Below are 19,668 nucleotides of genomic sequence, written 5' to 3' on the forward strand. Positions count from 1 at the left end.
GTTTTCGCCTTTTCGGTGGCTGAACGATGATTGTTTGAATGTTCGAGCGCTCCTGGCAGCAACATTAAGCATCTCGGAAAGCGCTCGAGCATTTTCCACCCTCTACCCCTACCCGTCTCTACCTACTTTTACCAACCCTTGGAAGAAAAACCGAGTTATGTAATCGTAAATCTATAATAAAGTAATTTTTCTTCCGGCACGCTTTTCCCCTCTTTTTTTTGCTACTAGGGGATGAATTCAAGAATCGGAATAATTTTCTTTATGAATTTTATCCTAAAAAATGTATTTTTACATTTGAGTAAACATTTTGTAATGATTTCAAATAAAATCTTTTTTATTTTTTACTTTTAAAAATAAAATATTAGGATTTTCAATAGAATTAACATAAATTCAGTTTATGAAGTGAATTTTTAAAATATTTTTTATATTCTTAGAAAATCTACCCTTAAAACTCACCCCATAAACGATTTTCTAGTAAAGTGTTCTAATATGAATCAATTTGTACATTTCACAAAAAGAAAATATCTTCTACAATTGTTCAAAATGCGAATTGCAAGCTTTTACTGATTCAGGACTCTTCAAGGATAATTGAAAGTTTAATAAATGATTTCTCGAATTTTAATTTATTTTATATCACATAGTTTCAATTACTTAAGCAAAAATTAAGTGTTTAATGTTTTTTAGTTTTATTATTTCCCCGAGAATTACAAATGTTCCTGATTGCAGTCTTGGACAAAAGATTAGTGTTTTAATTACTGTCGGAGTGCACGTCTTGCTGCACACGCTGCTGCGGAACATAGTATTAAATACTCTTCACTTTGTTTTTGTCTTCAAGTCTATCGTCTTCAGCGCAAAACGAAAAAAATGGCAAAGCTATAAAATCATCATCACGAAATTACTTTTTCGTTTATTGTTTTGTAAATTCATGCATCAACAAATCTTTTAATTGAGATATTAAATACGGAAGTCAAAATGGACGTTAGTTAAACAATTTTTTTACTTCTACCTTTAAAAAGTAAGTTTTTCTACTGATTTTGGACACAAAAAGTAGTACTTTAGACATGGGCGGCCAAAGCCGTGACTAAAGTACTTTAGCCACGAGCTATAGTCATGGGGCAGAGCTTGCGGAGAATATCGTCCCTTTTTGTATTTTAATCTTATTTTAATACTGATTTTGCTATCTAGAGCAGAGACAAATTTTAGAATGAAAAAAACCTTAAAAATCCGTAAAATTAGCATAAAACTAATAACTTAATTTTAAATTTATGTATATAAATGCAAGGATTGCTGTCGATAAATATGAATATTAGTTAAATTCAACCTAATTCAATTTCATAACGTTGGCGCTTGATTTGATGATATACCGCCGAGAGTTATGGCATATTTTCACGCCTCGCGTCGTAAACTCTGAGATTAAACTTTTATTCGCTTTTTATCATCGCGCGACGCGTGCAACAATGAGCACACATTACATTTTACTTCATTACTTTACGAGCCCATTCTCTTTTCTATCAGCAAATAATTGTTATCCCAATAATAACGAACATTATTATCAATTCAGCGCAAATTAGAAATTATTTATAGCGCATGGTTTGGTTTACGGCGTCACTAATTGCTTTATAATGAACAAACGCCAGGATACTTGATACTTGCCGTAGCCTTTAGTCCTGCGAGCGGTTGCGCCGAGCGTCTCATATGTTTTGTCGAGCTTTAGTTACAGCTCGCACTATATAGTTAGCAAAACATTCCCGCTAATTACTTACCGCCGTGTGCACATTCGAAGAACTAACAATGTTTTAAGTTTACGTCAAAATAATGAATATGTAAATATACACCGTGTTTAAAGTAGATAAAATCAACAAATTTATTAATTTTACTTTAAAATGAGTTTTTTCTTGGTTTTGAGGCATAAAAAGTGGTATTTTAACCATGAACAGGCAAGGCCGTGACTAAAGTACTTTAGTCACGGATTTTAGTCACGGGCTTGCGTCATATGTCTACGATGCAGCACCAGACCATAGAAATAAAATAAAAGTAAAAAATGTTGTGAGCATCACGTGGCTAAACGTTGTTATACACTCAATTGATTAAACTCGTGACAAAAACTCCCTTTTACCCACTTGATACTTAATATACAATTAATCAAGTTAAATTGAATTTAACAATGAACAAAGAATATTCTATTCACATTAAAACTGTTAAACTTCTTCCTTAAAACTTTAAACTCAATGTGGTTGGCAAACATTCTCGCTAAAGATCCTGATCAAAATCCGAACCTCAAACTTTCCACTGCGTACTAAAGTAAAGTGCTTTCTATAGGTCGTCTTTCCTCACACCCAACACTTTGCACAAATAGGTTTTCACCGCCGCCATCTTGATTCTGATCCGGTGACCCTGATCGTGATCCTGTTACACTATTTCACCTTTACGTTTTGGTGGCACTGTGTTGGTGTGCGCATTAGTGGCATACGTGTATTGCGCTCGGAAAAGTTTCATCAGGACACGTCTTAAACAAGGATTCGAGGACGATGCGGCAAGCATCTCGAGATTTGGCGGTGTTTAAGTATGCGGGCCTCGACGCTATCGAACAACATGTTTTTCGGCGACGACGAAACCGTCAAGTTCAAGACGGTCGTCGTCGTAGTCGTCCTTGTAGGATAATTTGCGCGAGAGTTTAGTATTTTGGTAATTTTCTTGAGTGAGGCAGCGCAACGGATCGTTAAGTTTCGATTTAACTAAAACTAAAACTAGACAAAAACATGATATATGCATGTTTTATTTATTTGATGTCAAAGTTTTTAATTTTGGCGGGAAAAAACAGTCAATTTTGTATTTTGACAGTAAGAAGCTGTCAATTTTGAGTTTTGACAGTGAAAAACTGTCAAATTTGTATTTTGACAGTAAAAAGCTGTCAATTTTGAATTTTGACAGTAAAATAACATCAATTTTGTGTTTTGACAGTGAAAAACTGTCAAATTTGTATTTTGACAGTAAAAAGCTGTCAATTTTGAATTTTGACAGTAAAAAAACATCAATTTTGTGTTTTGACAGTGAAAAACTGTCAAATTTGTATTTTGACAGTAAAAAGCTGTCAATTTTGAATTTTGACAGTAAAAAGCTGTCAATTTCGAATTTTGACAGTAAAAAACTGTCAAATTTGCAATTTGACAGTAAAAAGCTGTCAATTTTGGATTTTGACATTCAAAGGTTGTCAAATTTGTAATTTAACAGTAAAAAAACTGTCAATTTTTGATTTTGACAGAAAAAAGCTGTCAATTTTGAATTTTGACAGTAAAAAGCTGTCAGTTTTAAATTTTGCAATCTGTCAAATCTTTTGTTTCCCTATTGTGATATAAGTTCAGCCATGCACATGAATTGAAACCCGAGTTGTGTTTGACTAAGATCCATTACAATATTCGCGATGTAGCAGGATACATTGTGCGCGCGCACAAAGGACGTCTCGATATTGAAGGATATCACTAGCAGGAAATTTCGATGAATCGCCAAATTATGCAACCGAACAGCAAATCTTCTCTTGTGTTCAGAATTGCCGTTGAACATCCTACAAACATCCAGCAATGCAATTAGCATATAGATTAATCCTTACGCAGGATAATACAAGCGATTATCCAATCATACGGAATGATATTTTTCAAAATGAAAAACGACACTTTCAAGATAAAATCCTAAAAATAGGATAAATTCACGCCTGATCCTGTCGGATCCTTTTATATCATGGCATAGTGTGCTATATCCTGGTATTACCAGGAAAAAATTCTCGGAAACATTCAATTTGCCTCATTTTTTGTCCTCGCTTCGCCGTGTCATTGGCCATAAATCAATTGGCCGTCCTTCGTCCTTCAGAGGACAACGCACACTTTTAACGCGACGTAACATGCAGTGATTTCACACACCAGACAGGCATATGGTTGGAAATCTTGCACGCTTGGTTTATCTTCACCGCAAGGATAAAACAGGACACTCGTCCTTGTCGCCGCCCAATTTTACGTAATTTATTCTTTTCGGATATCGGCATCGTGATGTATCGACACAAGATTAAACCATCTATTGTAACCCTAGGTTATTGTCCTTAAAAAATATTTTTTATCTTTTTTATAAAAAAATTAATTTTTGCGTTGGTTTTTAATGTGGTATAATTTTTAATGTTATAAAATAATACTTTGAAGATTTGTCCTTCGTCCTTGAACAGTACATTAGCTCGCATTGGCTTCCTCGCTTGAATAGAGTGTCGCAAAAGTTTATCGCACGCGTGCAACCCGCCGATGGCAATTCCAGCAGCGCAATGAGAGGAAAACTCGAAGAAAATGCGCCGGGACGAAGGACGCCGCTGATGAATACGCCCGCTCGCACGCACCGGCGGCGAAAGGACGAGTGGAGGCGGCGTTCACCGCTATCTGCACGAAACATGCAACCTATTTACAAACTATGGCCCGCCGCGCGTCGCTTAACGACGCAGGACGAGGATAAAAGCTCAGGATACAATTTTTATGAAGCACTATTCACATGCGCTCATATGAACTCTTACACTTTTACAAGCTCACAGAGAATATCTAATAATTTATTGACATGTTTTTAAATTTTGAGCTTACGAGCTTTTTACCAAATGCTTCCTTAATATAAATATCATTATTTATTAATCGAATAAAATTGAATTAAAATTTTATGGCATTTAAATTGATTTACATCTGAAAAAAAGCTTTTATTCCGATTGTGATTTATCCTGAGCTTTTTAAGATTAAAACGAATAAAAACTGTGAAACCGTGTGGGTGTGTGCGCACAGGATCATAAACTACGGTTAAGAACACAATTTAATAACCGCGCTCGCGAGAGAATGTTGCAAAACAATGCAAACATCGTTTCAGTTGGCGTTCGCTATCGGCGAGAATAAAACCTAGCTTGGTTCGAAAGCGTGGCGAAAGCTCGTTGCATGCACAAGCGAAGCTTCAAACACAGAATCACTGAGCTTTCGTCTTGCGCTGGCACATGTGAATCCAAAGCGTTTTGCATCCGCGACTGAAGGCACGAAAGCTTGCAATGGCTGATATGAACCGCAGCCTCCGCAAGTGAGAAATGAAACTGCTAGGAAAGTGGTGTTGCTTTGCGAGCTTTGTTTTACGAGCGTAAAGGGTGGTGTGGCGAGGCGTTTTCCATCAGTGGCGAAAGCTCGTAAAGTTTTTATGCATCATATTACTCTTATTATGACAAAGTGGTCAAATGTACAAGCAATTTGTTAATATTTTTAAAACAAATAATAAATTAGTCTGAACTTTTTGAGCTTTTAGGTTATAACATCAGTTAAAATACGGTTTTTACTGTTTTTCAATGTTTTGAGACATAAAGTGGTATTTTAATCACAGACGTGATTAAAGTACTTTAGACACGTGTTTTAACCACGGGGTGGTTGCGCATGCGCAGAAAATCTCGATTCGATAATATTTCGTATATTTTTTTATAAATAAATTAAAAGCTTAGGATTTGGATTTGTTGATTATAGTTTCTGAGAAAATCACAAATTGAAAATTACCAAATCCTGAATCTCAACTTCACAAAGTCTGTAAGCCTAGAAACCACAAAGCTCGCGCTAGATGTTGGATCGTTCCTTGCTTAAAGCTCAAAGCTCTCGACTTTCTCCTCATTCCGACGTGGTGCGGCCGCCGAGTAGCGCCGAACGAATTGCAAAACAAAAGCGTATATCTGATCGGACGCCATTGTGCTCAATCGCTTTTGACCCTGCTCAGGAATAACAATGTTGCAGGATATGCCAGCACCATCCTGTACCTGCCCAAACAAACCTATACAAATATTCTCGGTTTGATTCTAGAGAAGCAAAAAATAAACGTGCCTCGACGGTAAACCGTTAAAAATTGAAATATCTCGGAAAGCTCAAAGCTCCAAAACAAACACTCAAATGTGTTAGTTTAGGTTCATCAGGATGATGATTAATATTTTATCATTGGCAATATATATTTAATCCTGTTTATATTTAAAATGTCGTAAAAAGCTCAAAAAGCACGAATTTAATATTTGTTCAAGTAAATATTTTATACATCTGAGATAATTACCTGTCAGTACCTTGATAACGACCCAAAAAAAATCGTGATTTGGTCATGATACAGGATAATAAAGATCACATGTCAATGTTGACACAAATCGAAGTGTATCGATGTCGTGGGCGAACAGCAATCAAGTGCGACGGACAAGAACTAATCAGAATCGACGCCGGACGCTGAGCGCAGGACATCAGGTGCTAGTGGCGTCTTGGGAAATTCTCAATCCAAAATAATCAGTAACCATACAAAATAAATTGTAAAAAAGGTTGAAAATCGTTTTTACGAAAAAAAAAACTTTGATAAATTTATATTTTATATTTTATTTTTAGTTTATAATAAAAATAATGTGATTTAGCTCCCTCTGGATTTGAATTATGTAACTACTAGCTTTAACCTGCGGCTTCGCTCGCGAATATCTAAAATAATGAAGTTGATTCCGTACGCGTCTGTAGTTACAGAAGAAGTAACAATGAAGTAGAATGGCGGGAAGTTTAAAATGGCTGAAAGTATAGTCTATGGAAGTATAGTGTACCGTCTCCATAGTGTAGTCAATTGGATTTGATGTTGACGTAGCTGTCGGTAATACAGTGTGATAATACAGTGTGATGGTACTATAGTACTTAGGTTTGAGCTTCATTGCTGGAATGCTAGATGGCGTTAAAGTAGTCAAATAGCCAGATGCAGAGATATTATTGGCTAAACAATTTCTTTATTTTATTTAAAAAATAATTTTTTTAAATTAAATAAAAAGTAGCCTATAACCATTCGGGGACCACTAAGAATATTTGTACAAATTTTCATGATGGTCGGTTAAGTAGTTTTTGCGTGAAAGTGTAACAAACATCAAGACTTTCGCATTTATAATATTAGTAGGGATAAGTACGATTGACTTTCCAAATCAACTTTCCACCCTTATTTAACACTCTTAAAGTTACTCATATGTAACAAAAAGTAGCCTATCTCCTATTCCATGTTTTAAAGTATATCTGTGCCAAAAATGATTAAAATATCTTCAATGGTTTTTTCATTAAAGCGTAACAAACAAACAAATACAATCACATTTGTACCTATCATAGGAAATATTAAATAGGATTAGTTAAAATTAATATTCCTTATAATACTGTTATTGTTTAACATTGCGGTGTACAAGTTGATGCATTAATTAACATTAATTAACATTGATAAGCCGCGGTCAAGGACCCTCTACACCCAAACATGTCCGACGCGGAATGTTCTCGGATATCGTATGTTTGGGATGTACTCGAATTAACAAGGATTAAAGTTTACCCTGTAGAATAAACCTTGCAAACATAGTTACAGAATTTATCATACCAAGTGTTTAGAGTTAATTAGTTAATTAATTAATTATTTATTTTGAAAATATAGAAGTGGAATGAAATAAAATATAATAAAAAATAAAGTTAATCTAAAAAGTTTAAGGATCTCTGTTAAGTGGTAGATTTAAATTTGCAATTTTCTTAGGCCATTAAAAGTGATGTCTTCGCGTCTGAAAGCACTATCCTCTAGAGATGCAGTCGTGCGCGAAAGATATTCAGCTGGAAATTATTTTTCCAAGAAAAATTTAGTAGGACGTTAAGCATCCTGAACGTACGCTGACGGCTAAAAATGCGCGCCAAAGCCGTTTTACGAATTTCATCTTTTAGGATAACTCAAGAATAACACGTGTAAATAGCCACAAAATTAAAATTAATAAAAAATTCACTTTTACTGCTGAAAATAACACGTATAATAAAAATTTTATTCCTGAAAAGTTACCAGAAGCTATAAATTGAGTTTAAATATTGAAACACTCTGTATAATTTATAATTTTTAATGTTATTTTATTTCCAACAGTGATTAATTCAAAATTCAAAATGAAAATGAAAATTTGTTCGCAGTTTGCGCGAGTTTTAATCAACTTGTTTGCTTGTGGAAACTTTTTGCGGCGGCCATTTTGCGTCCGCCATTGCTACTTGTTGTGCTCGCGGCGCGCGTAAACGGCGTGATTTATATGCGCGACGACGGCATAATTAAAAGCGAAAACGACGCAATCGCCCACACCCGAAACTTGAAGCTAAGCGTGTTACATTCATAATCACGGCGCGCGCGCTTCAGGACGACGTCCTGCGACAACCTGCGTTATTCCTGCGCCGCGTATCTTTGCGCGAATGTGAAACGCAAAGTTTGGGAATTAGCGCGCGACGAAATGACAACAAATAATAAACATCAAGCGATGCGTTGCGAATTAGATAAACAGGAAAACCGGAAGACAAGCATGCACGACTGAGAGAGCACCAAAGTTTTATCCTGTTATGGGGGGAATCAACTTACCTGGAATTTCGTGTTAAGACATTCGGAAAGATTTTATTTACTTAAGATTAAATGATGTTTAGGAACTTTTCAAACAAAATATAAAGTGAATAAAATTTAATACTTTACACGCGGGAATATACATAAAATAAAGTTGTGTTAGTTAGAGCGCTTATAACTCAAGAACGGCTGGGCAGATTTTGATGATCTGTGATTTATTTGATGCGACTTTTCTTTGAATAGCAGAATAAGTATAAAAATATTGAAAATTTTGATTTAAAGGGTGTTAAATAGGGGATGAAAGATTATATAGCTATTTAGTCAAAGTTATAGTTGAATAATCGAATCTTACATGGCGTTAAAGTGCATTATTATCAATTCTCATTTCTATAAAAGAAAATAAAATAATTTTTGAATTTTTTATTGATCCAAATAATACTACCTTCCAAGGACGTGTACAGAAAAAGATGAAAAAAAGACCTCGTTGCATTTTAAATTCTGTGCGCGGAATGGGATGTCGGCATCGATGTCGAACATCTCTCGAACAACCACGAAGCGAATCGCGTTTTTCGTTTTACAGGATAACGCAGGATACGCAGACTGGAATCCCGGAATGTCTGTCGACTTCTTGATTCATGAATGGAAAATAAATTTTCTTCCGACCAAAGCCAGAGCGGAACATGCTCACATAAAAAAATGGCCGTGAGATAAAAATTAAAAAAGTCGAAATATTTTTCTTAATGAAAAATTCTTCTAGTGTATTATTGAATAATAAGGCGAAGAAGAACGGAAATAAATTTTATTCCGTTGTGAATTCGAATGGGAAATAAATTTATTTAATTTGGTTTTTGTGTGGTTGTAAGTAGGATGATTGTGCTGGATCTAAAAAGCATGAAATCTTGAAATGTTTTGAAATTTTAAAATTGCGCGTAAAAAGTTTACGAAAAGTTCATTATCTCCTCTTTTACACCTTTTAAGACATAATTTTCAATATTTTTATTTCTATTCTTTCTTTCGTGGCAGAGACGAATCAAACAAATCGTAGATCATCAAAATTTGCCCAATCGTTCTTGAGTTATAAAGGCTGTAACTAACGAATGTTTATTTACTGATAGGCAACTCAATAAACACACACCTATGCTAAAATTTAAATTACTATGTATTGTTGGTTGCCTATAGTAAATTAATTCATATAATAATTAAAAACTCATCAGGCATATTTTTCGTAAATATACTATTTATAATTATCTTCTCCTAATAGATAAATTATCTCCACTTCCTAAGTAAAGTGTTGAAATGTGAATGTAAAAATAAACCGACACGATTCTAATGATAGTCATTACATTAATAACATTTGCCACTCCCTCTGCCACTCACACATTCACGCCCACACTAGACAGCAAACAGAACGGAATCATTATTATCCTGCGCTTACGTTATCCTGCGTTTATTTCAAAGAAGAGCAATTATTTACTTTTACTTGTTAACAACAACATTTAAAAATCAATTTGTAAAAAGGTTTGAACACTGTGTATGTTTACTCTTTTACATCGTGCAGTAATAAATAATATTTATTTTGTTGTTCATAACGTGGAGTGCGCAATCGATAACTCAAAATGGAAATATGCATGTATTATGTACATAGGATAAAAGTGCTTATTCAGGGTTGCCAACGTTTTGGTTTTAACAAAAAATTACATTGAAAAACTTGTTGTTTTAATAAGCGCAAGGTACGAGTATGTTTAACATTTGTATTATCATAAATATTACATATTTATAATTTAAATAATTAAATAATATAGTACATGGAAATATGAGTTTGTTTGTTTGTTTATTACTCTTTCACGTAAACATTTTGAATCCAATATTGATGGAACTGGACAATACTTTTGTTTATTCACTAAAATAGGATATAAATTACAATTTATTGCAAAAATATAAAGTTTACGGTGTGAAACTGAAGTAACTGGATATATAAATAAAGTTGCGTTAGTTACATCGCTTATAACTCAAGAACGGCTGGACAGATTTTGATGATCTATGATTTATTGGATTTGTCTTTGCCCCAAATACAAGAATAACTATAAAAATGTCTAAAATTGTGTATAAAAGCGTGTATAATAAGGGATGAAAGTTAGTATAGAGATTTAATCACAGTTATAGTTATATAAATTAAATCTAGATGGCGCTTAGGTTAATTATTTTAAATTCTTCTTTCTAGAGATTTAAATAAAAAGAATTGATTGATAGATTACGAGTAAAGCAAAAAAAAATCGTATGGTAACCCTACTTCAACAAACTTGACATATATTTTTGAAAAACACATTTTGTTCTCTTATATTTTCGTAAGAAAAAAACTTGAGAAACATGTGCAAACAAAAGTTATTAGATTTTCATGTTTCACAATATTTATTTCCCGAATGTAAAAAACAACGTCTAATAAACCTACTTACGAGTATTTTTAAGTACACTTTGAATTTACGAAATTAACTATTTGATTGATTACGTTTTAATTGCAGCATTTATTAGCTACTTTTTGTTTTATAATTACATCAGTTAATGCCCGAATGTACCAAGTGTTTTCAGACTCAACAAAAATAATAAGTAAGACATCAGAATATTTCCATAACCAAACATATGTTAATTTAGTTTATTCGAAAACAAACAAATATTATTATATATATTCATAATGAATGCATGGATTGACTTGATGCTGAGAAATTCACATTGTAATTAAAATTAACATTTTCTTAGAAAACAATTTAATATTCAAGAATACTCGTAATTTATTCACTAAGAAAATATCTAAAAAAAACATCGAACATATTGTATATATCTGATTCTTTTTATGTGAAATATTCGTTTGGCACTTAACGTGTCAAGAAGTCGATTAGTCCCTCCGTTCGCAGCGATGCAAAGAATTGTGTTAATGTGGCCAAAGTTGTGCGTATGGTATGGAAATCGTTTCGCACTGAGCCCCGCCCCAGCCGTTGAGCCTCCTCGGCGCCTCCACCTTTTATGCTGTGTTCCGTTTGGCACCGGTTGAATCGCGACATGCTTTATGAAAGGCGGGCGCGCTGCGCGCTTTTTGTGCCACAGCTAATTTCGGCGATAACAAAGCGACGGCGAGATTATCTCCGACTTGTCGGCGTAAAAAGCAATTTTTTATGTGAATGAATGCTTCGGTTTCTGCTATGTCAATTTATTTTTACATAATATACAAAAGTACTGATCAAACGGCGCGCACGAAAAGTTGGATGGATTGATCAAAAGGACAAATTAACGGTTTGACAGTTATTCAGAGGTCAAATTATATTTGCAGGACTGAATTAAGCTTATCTTGCTTTGTCTTTAATTACTTTTCTTAATTCTTGTGTTTTTTTCGTTTATTTGTTCTCTCTACAAGATCAAAAGCTTTTCTTTTGTATAAAAAGTCAAGTATTTGCAAGAAAAACACGCCATCTGTGTTTTTATAGCGCAAATGACCGTTTTATCGAGTTTTTGACACAGTTAAGGGTGACAAATGATCTCTTGCTTCTATCATGCCAGAAATAGAGATCATAATGATTTTTTCTGTTTCCACATTTGAAGCGCCACTTTTTCTCAGTTTTGAGACACAAAAAATCGCACTTTAAACACGGCCGTGACTAAAGTACTTTAATAACGGGCTTTATTCACGGGGCAAAAACTCTTGTTTAGCTAAGTGATACTTTATATCCAATTTTTTTTAATTCCCAAAAAGAAATGCTTGCATTTTAAAGTTTAAACACTCTGTATGTTTACAAAAATAAATAAAACGTAGAAATTACTTCAAATATTTGCTGGTAATTATAATATTATGTTTTATCTCAAAATATTTCCATTTGCATGTCCAGAAGTCGTAACATTCATTTGGTGACAAACACACGCCGCCATTTTGTTCGCATCTAATATGTATCTCTACATTAATGCGCCGGTATTCGTGCTGTTTGTTTCACAAAACGAGTAGAATTTCGTGAATTTTCGCCGGCGCGAATAAATCGTTCATTTTCCGCAAAGGACGACGGGACAAGAATAATATTTACACGCAATATCCATAACATGTAAAATTCCGCCGCCATCTCGTGCATTAATGCATGAGTCAATATTTGTCGGCAATATTAAGACTCTGAGAATGTCTGCGTAATAATGATGTCCACGCTACTTGCATGTTTGTTTAGTCCTTATTTTACTATCTAATAATTTTAGCATTAGTCATTTTGAATAATCCTAAAATATTTAATTAATAATATTTTACTGTTAGTGTGATGACAAGTGATGAATCGTTATGCTATTTGGTTATCGGTTAGCGTGGCATTTGTCACAGAAGTTGCATAAGTTATTAGTCGGCGGCGCTAGTCACCAGAGTGCGCGGAGCACGCGGCGCGTATCGAACGCGTCGAGCGCCATTCATCTTTTGACGCGATGCATCACTGTCGACGCCAAGGACGACAGGACGAAAGGACGATCGTCCATCATTGACGCGCACCAACCAGCCACCCATCAAACACCAACAATGTGTTACGAACAAGTGTCTAACTTCAAATTTCAACGCCAGTAATAGATAACTTTAAATATACAGTGTGTTCATAGAAAATTTTTCAAAATAAAAATAACCGATTTGCGCATTGCAAAAAAAAAGGATTTTATTTTCAATTTTGAAGTAAATACATTTTTGGACACACTGTATATTTTAGCACAGGTGAAAATTAATACCTGCCGATTAATCAGGCTCTGTAGCCTGTGTGTAAACTCATGACGTTGCTAAAGATAACAGAAGGACTACTTACATGTGCCTTCATTTGTCTTCTTTCTTTCCCGGCAGATTTTTTAGCTTTTCCGGTTTTCCGGTTTCACGTTGAAAATAAATTCCTTCTGCAAATCTTTGCTTTAAATTAGTAACTATTAAAATATTATCAAAATCAATATTTTGAACAAATTTCCGGTCCACCGGAAATAAGTAGGTGATGTAGTTTTTAATCAAAAGTTTTAATTAAATTTCCATGCACTTGACGAGAAGAAAAAAAATATAAATGCTTGGCAATTTTCACAAGTAACTTGTTAAGTCCCGGTTTTGTGTTTGCTTCCGGTTTCAATATTGACCCAATTAGATGGTATTATGTATCCGGTTGGTTCATCTTTTGTCCGGGGGGATTGAATAACGGACATTTTTATTAAGCCACTTATCGCTTTCCGGTGCGTAGCGGAAAAGTCGAGTGGCTGGAAAATTGCGCATCGCGGTGCGCCGTTTTCTCAAGAGTTACCTGCTGCTGCGCTGGCAGTTTTCTGCATTCGATCGCTTGCTTAGCACTTATTCTTCGTATAATATACGCGTGCGAAAGATTTTCCGACTTTTCCAGCTTCAATTCAGCTTTTTTTTTCAATTTTGCTCAAATCCGCGTTACTTTTATGATTTCATTTAAAAGCAGCAGAAACTGCACACATATTATCACAATATAATTTCCGGTTTTCCGGTTTACCAACTTTGGTAATTTCGTTGAGAACTATTTAATTAATAACCCGTTTATTGTTTTAAATAATACGTTGAATGCGCGCAGTGGGCACGAGTATTGTTATAAAATTTACTGAAAAGTCGGAAAAGCCTTGTAAGCAGCGAAAATCACCGGAATTCAGGCAAGTTTGACAATCGCCGGCGGCTTACGCCTTTATTCCGGCGCACTTCTGTACTGCGTCCGCACCGACCGGCGATATATCGAGCGGCAAACTTTCGGCGAGTTTTCCGGCTTTTCGGAAAGCGTGGAAAACGCGCGCGCGCCGCTGGGAAGTTTCGATGTTTCGACTATTTGTGGGGTCGGTGGTGGTTCATAAATCTCAACCGACACGATGTGCACCAAAGTCGGAGAAAATCCGAAAAATCGCAAAACTCTGACACTAACCGGCAACTTTTACGCAGCTCATGACACAAATTCGAAGAGAATATCATAAATAAAACCAAATTAATAACAAGACCAATTAAATATATCTATTTTAAGTATTGTGTGTTGCCTATATGATTTTAATAGAAATCTTACTCATAAAGTCAAAGATTTAGTTTCATTTTGAAAATAAAAGTTTACAGGAAACAAAAGATACCTGTATAAACAAAACAGTCGTTGTCAGGATAACAACTTTCCGCCGTCGATGTCCTGCGGGTATTTACTCAAACTTTCCGGGCACGTTTCACGACCCGATGCATTTCCGGAAAACCCAAGCGTTCGGGTATTGTGCAACGTTATTCAAATCCCCGACCATTCCGGATGTATTTTATTCAAGACATTGTTTCTATTTTGATATTGTTTTTATAACGTTCTTATTTGCTGTGTGTTGAATATTGTCTTAATAACTTCCGGTGGCGTTGCTCAAATCCGGGCATATGCCACCCGGACCAAAAAGGACAATCGCGTTTGTAAGCCGAGTGGCGTGGCCCATTTTCAGGGTTAAGTCCGGCGGGATTGCCGCCGGGATTTACCACTCGCTTTCCGGGCAGCATCCGGCATCAAAGGGCAAGCCGCACTTAGCGTGCAAAACCCGCCGATAATACCACAAATACCCAACGGAAAGGACTCTCAAAAGCATCATACAAATACACAAAACAAAAAATATTACATATATACACCACAACTATTTAATTAATTTAATTTATTAACGTTAAATTGAAAAATAAAAAATTTTGTGTTTTCCGGTTTTATTTTTTTTTGTGTACAAAAATGTATTTTTTGCTTTTGCAAACACTGATTGATCTTTATCACGGATGCGGATGGGTTGGCGCAAATGAAAATCCGGGATCGTAAGTGGCCCGACATGCCACGCCACAAAGGGGATGAAAAATGAGGGATAAAAGAGTGGCGCGTTGCAAATATCCACTCGCCGTCCGACGCTCCTTCATTATCCCCCTTCGAAAGGCTGACGCTTTGATATTTTCACGTTTTGACACACGCGGTGCAAACATCACAAATAAAACTCATCATTTTAACACATTATTAAATAAGTCAGCATTATTTTCCAAACCTATCCTCAATTCACAAGTCAAGTCAAATTATGTATTCCATTTGTGTGATCCGCGCGCCATCTACTCTCGCGTTCGCTGGGTTGCGTACTCACTAAGCAGTAAAAACAACGCGAGGCTTTGAGAGTGGTCTCGAATACACAATGCAAACGGAATAACCGAAGATGGATCGCTTGCGCCGACGATGTGGATAACCATACGCGCACGTGTGCACATCCAGCGAGAGTCCTTGTTTTCCTTTGCCAAAGGAGTAAAGTCTCAAGCCGGGCGACGGCTTAGTTCACCTTCGAGCATTTCATTCGCTGAATGACAATGAAGCGCGTTCGAGTGGATATCTGAAAACTTCATTTTCCTTCTCTCGGCGCTACTTTTACGATTTTCCCGGCGCACACAACCGCCGCACAGATAATCGTAAAAAGCGCACGCTTGTTTTTATTTCGACGCGTCGCATCTTTTTTACGACTTCAACTTTACCAAATTTTTATCGCGCGCATATTTTACGATTAGTAGTGTCGCCATCTAGCGGTAACTAGTTTATATATTGCATTGAGATCATAAACTATTTACTATGTACTAAGTGTGTTTATTTTATTTGACGTTTGACGCCATCTAGTTGTGAGTAGTTTTCAATTAAAGCTATGGCGGCATAAAAATCTGACGTAAAATACATCCGAATGGTCAAATCTACTCCACGGAAGGGTTTAATGCCCCTCGCGAGTGACATGCGGACCGGACGCGCGCCATTTGCGGGACGAGCGAGTGGATGAAAACGACCGTTAAGGACGCGCTCGTAAAGGACCAGAGCATCCTTTTCGGACGCATCGTCATCGGACTAACTCGATTTAAATTTTACGATCACGATTTTTACGACATGCGTCCGGCGAAAGTATTCTTTCCTTCGATATAAATATACAATGCGTTTAGATAACACTACACAAACATTAAACACAACAATAGAATTTTATCAGAATGTAAAAAGGTTTTTGAGGTTAAAAAGGACGAAAATTACGTTGTGAACAAGATAAACATGTAAATATATTTTAAACACAATATAATGTAATAATAAAGCTAGTTGAATGCAGATGGCGCTGGTGTAGGCGAAAGTATTGCCTCTAAAGCAATTAATTTTAACGTACAAATATTGGCACACGCATACAAGTACGTGAACATACGATGTCGACGATTATTCACGCTTGTGGCTGCCACAAACAACTAACAATAAATAATCGAACGCCATGCGCAATCAGTCAACGCGGAGGATGGAACAAAAACACGCAATTATCCTTGCGTTCGTTAATTGCGATTTGCAATTATTTTCGCCACTGTTTGCGCCAAATTTAACTCACAAACTGTCAAATGTCAACAATTAATGTATATTTAATTAAAATCAATTTTTTTTTAGAGTTTTTTGCAAAATTAAAAATGTGCGAGAAAAATTTGTCGGATGTTGAACGCAGCGACGTTAATTTAATAAATTAGCAGACTTTAGCATTCACAACGTTCAAAAATCTCACTTTAAAGGCAACGCGCGTTGCTCCTTTGTGTATTGTTGGTTGTCTACTTGCGCATGCAGCACGCGGCGCCTTAATGAACGAACGAATTTATGAATGCGCGCCGCATGCAAATCGAAGTGGGCTTTGTTCGAAAACTGGAAACAAATGTCTTCATTGTCACCAGCCCGCAAGCACACCATTGATATACCTCTAGCAGCAAAGTTATGCATGCAGCCGGCTAAACGTCGCTAAAGTTGCCTAACTGCAACTCGTAGTTTTAAAAGTCGCCGTTTTCGATTTAAATTTGTAATTCCTCTCGTTCACAACGTGCAATCAAAGTTTTTGTTGCATATTTATGCTGTTGGACAACAAAATGCATAATAATCAATTTGTATACAATGTGTTTGATGTTTCTTTTATGTTATTTTGTTTTCTTTGACACTTTTGAGTGACATGTTAGTGCACTTATTGTTTCTCGACTCTTTTATTTCTCGCGCTGGCACAAAGTGTGGCGTTGTGATGTTAATTGCTGAATTGTAGATGTCGCTCGCCGACGAAACAGAAGAATGACGCCGGTAGTAAGCAATGAAAGCACTCGCAGCTCGCGCGTACGACGTACATAATGCATCTGGCAATTTTCACAGTTTCACTGTCTCGTAGCTTTTAGTGCTTGCGCTGGTGTCGAGTCAATTTCGCATCGCTTCACAACAATTATTCTGTTCACAACTCACAACTGACAAGGATAATTTCACTTGTTTTATCAAGTAAACGCAATACAAAAGAGTTTCACAATAACTTAACCTCTTTCTGTTGTTTCAATTCATTTTGTTTCATTGTTGCAGGTTCCATCAGCAACATAGATGGCGCTGAATACAGTTGCAATAAAAGTCAAGTACGCAAGGTAATTTCCGGTGTTGTGGGCGCTGCTAGCAGTGTGACGTCCATTCAAGTTGCGAATTTATTACGACTTTTCAAGATTCCACAAGTAAGTAATAAGAAATTTAGTTTATTTTGATAACACGAAGTAATTTAATCAAGACGGCTAGATAATAAATTATAATATGCATAAAAATGTTCATTTCCACATTAATTACTCAATTAAGATTAGACGAAATGCAATTAACTTGAATGTACGATATTTCCCGTTATCTTGGCACCGCGAACGATGCTATAATAATGCTGATCTGGTACCTGCCTGAAAATAGAAAACTGCTGTGTGTGTGTGTTGGAGCCCGGCGCCCCACCACATTTCCCTCTAGATATTTGCGGTGGGATTGATTTACGATACGAGCGTTGACGCTGTGCCAAGACGTCAGGATGGCAGAATGTTTAATTACCTCGCAATCTAATAAACATGGCAATTTGCATATGCGCACACATGCGTATAAATCATCAGACACACTGTATAATAGGTTAGAAATCAATATCATGAATAATAATAAATTATTCAGTCATAAGTTAGGCTAATATTTAAAATTTTCAATTAAATTTAAATTTATATTTTTTTTCGCGTGATTTTTACGTTTTTCTTATTCGTAAAGAGATGGTGTGTGTGGCGCACATCTTGAATCCTAATCCGCGAGTTCTTTGTGGTTGTGGAAGAGCACCGAGTGCCAAAATTGAAGTTAATAATCCAATTCGCTCATATTCATGTTCGTCATGCACATCCTTCCGGATCACGTACACGACAAACTCTTCTTCCTTAGAGCAAGAGCACTCTCACTTCAATCAAAACTTGACTTTCGTTTGATGATGCTTTATGTAAAGAAAAATAATTAAAGTTGCGCCAATCATAAATAACATTTGGGTTAGAGGCTGAAAATGTGATAGACGCACGAGAATGGATTGCTTTTTGGTGGAATATTAAAGCGCACGATGCGTTTGGCATTTGCTATTAGGCCACGCATGCTGGAGAATAACATACAGTGTGTTCAAAATAAATATCAATAGAATAACATCATGTAATCTCATTTTCTTTAAAAATTTATTTATATGAAGTGCAGTTTTATAGCTTTGTATATGACTTGTCGTTTTAATATAGGCAACCAACAATACACATGCAAATAAATATAATTAATGATTGGTTGTCTAAAAACAAAATGAAAACAAATAAATCAACTTAATTAATAACCTTTTTCGGCTTTAATTAATTAATCCACTTGAAACTTCAAACCCAACAATTTATATTGTTGAGGTGATTGTATACGACCTTGAGCAGTAAAAACGCACGAGTATTTATTTTTTACAGCGCGCAGCAAAAGAAGTTTGAAAGTGCTTAATGTACTCGCGGCAGGGGGCGCGCAGGAAAGTCCTTGTAAAAAGCGCGCAGGATTAATTTGCAGAATATAAATTCCAAAACTCAATTTACGTGCGGAGCGTCGTCGCGGCGCCTCCGCCATTCTCGCCGGTGCACTCGTTAGTAATGTTTCAAGAAAACGCGCGGCGGGCAGTAATTAATCGTCCTCGCGCCCTGCGCTGCACGAATGAGTTTTCATCAAAGGAGAAAGTACAAACCTTCAAACGCGCCAAGTATGCAGGCGAAATTATTTCGAAAAAAAAGTTTGCGTCTGCGGAAAAAATTTTTATCTTGATATATACAATATTATTTCGTATTACATGAAATATGCATTACGTCATGGTTATTGCAATTGCAAAAGTTACAGAAAAAAAAACGTGAAATGATTTTCCATCGCATAAATCAGTGTTATTTCGTTTTGCACCCTCGGAATTGACGGCGACGTGAATGGTGAATTTATTACCGCGGCGACG

The 19,668-nt window shown here is 35.9% G+C and overlaps 1 protein-coding gene across 1 annotated transcript in view; it reads left to right on the forward strand.

Annotated features, from left to right (window-relative positions):
- The window catches only part of LOC135789367 (metabotropic glutamate receptor 2-like), a 63,461-nt gene that overhangs the window by 16,090 nt on the left and 27,703 nt on the right, over positions 1-19,668 (forward strand). Inside the window, exon 3 of the mRNA XM_065299158.1 lies at positions 17,742-17,888. Coding sequence (XP_065155230.1) covers positions 17,742-17,888 — 147 coding nt within the window. The remainder of the gene's footprint in view (positions 1-17,741; positions 17,889-19,668) is intronic.

This window comes from Atheta coriaria, unplaced genomic scaffold, assembly GCF_025399875.1.
Source record: "Atheta coriaria isolate IRGN ID8LTWV9N9 unplaced genomic scaffold, Caltech_Dcor_3.1 hic_scaffold_3_pilon, whole genome shotgun sequence".
Classification (NCBI taxonomy): domain Eukaryota; kingdom Metazoa; phylum Arthropoda; class Insecta; order Coleoptera; family Staphylinidae; genus Dalotia; species Dalotia coriaria.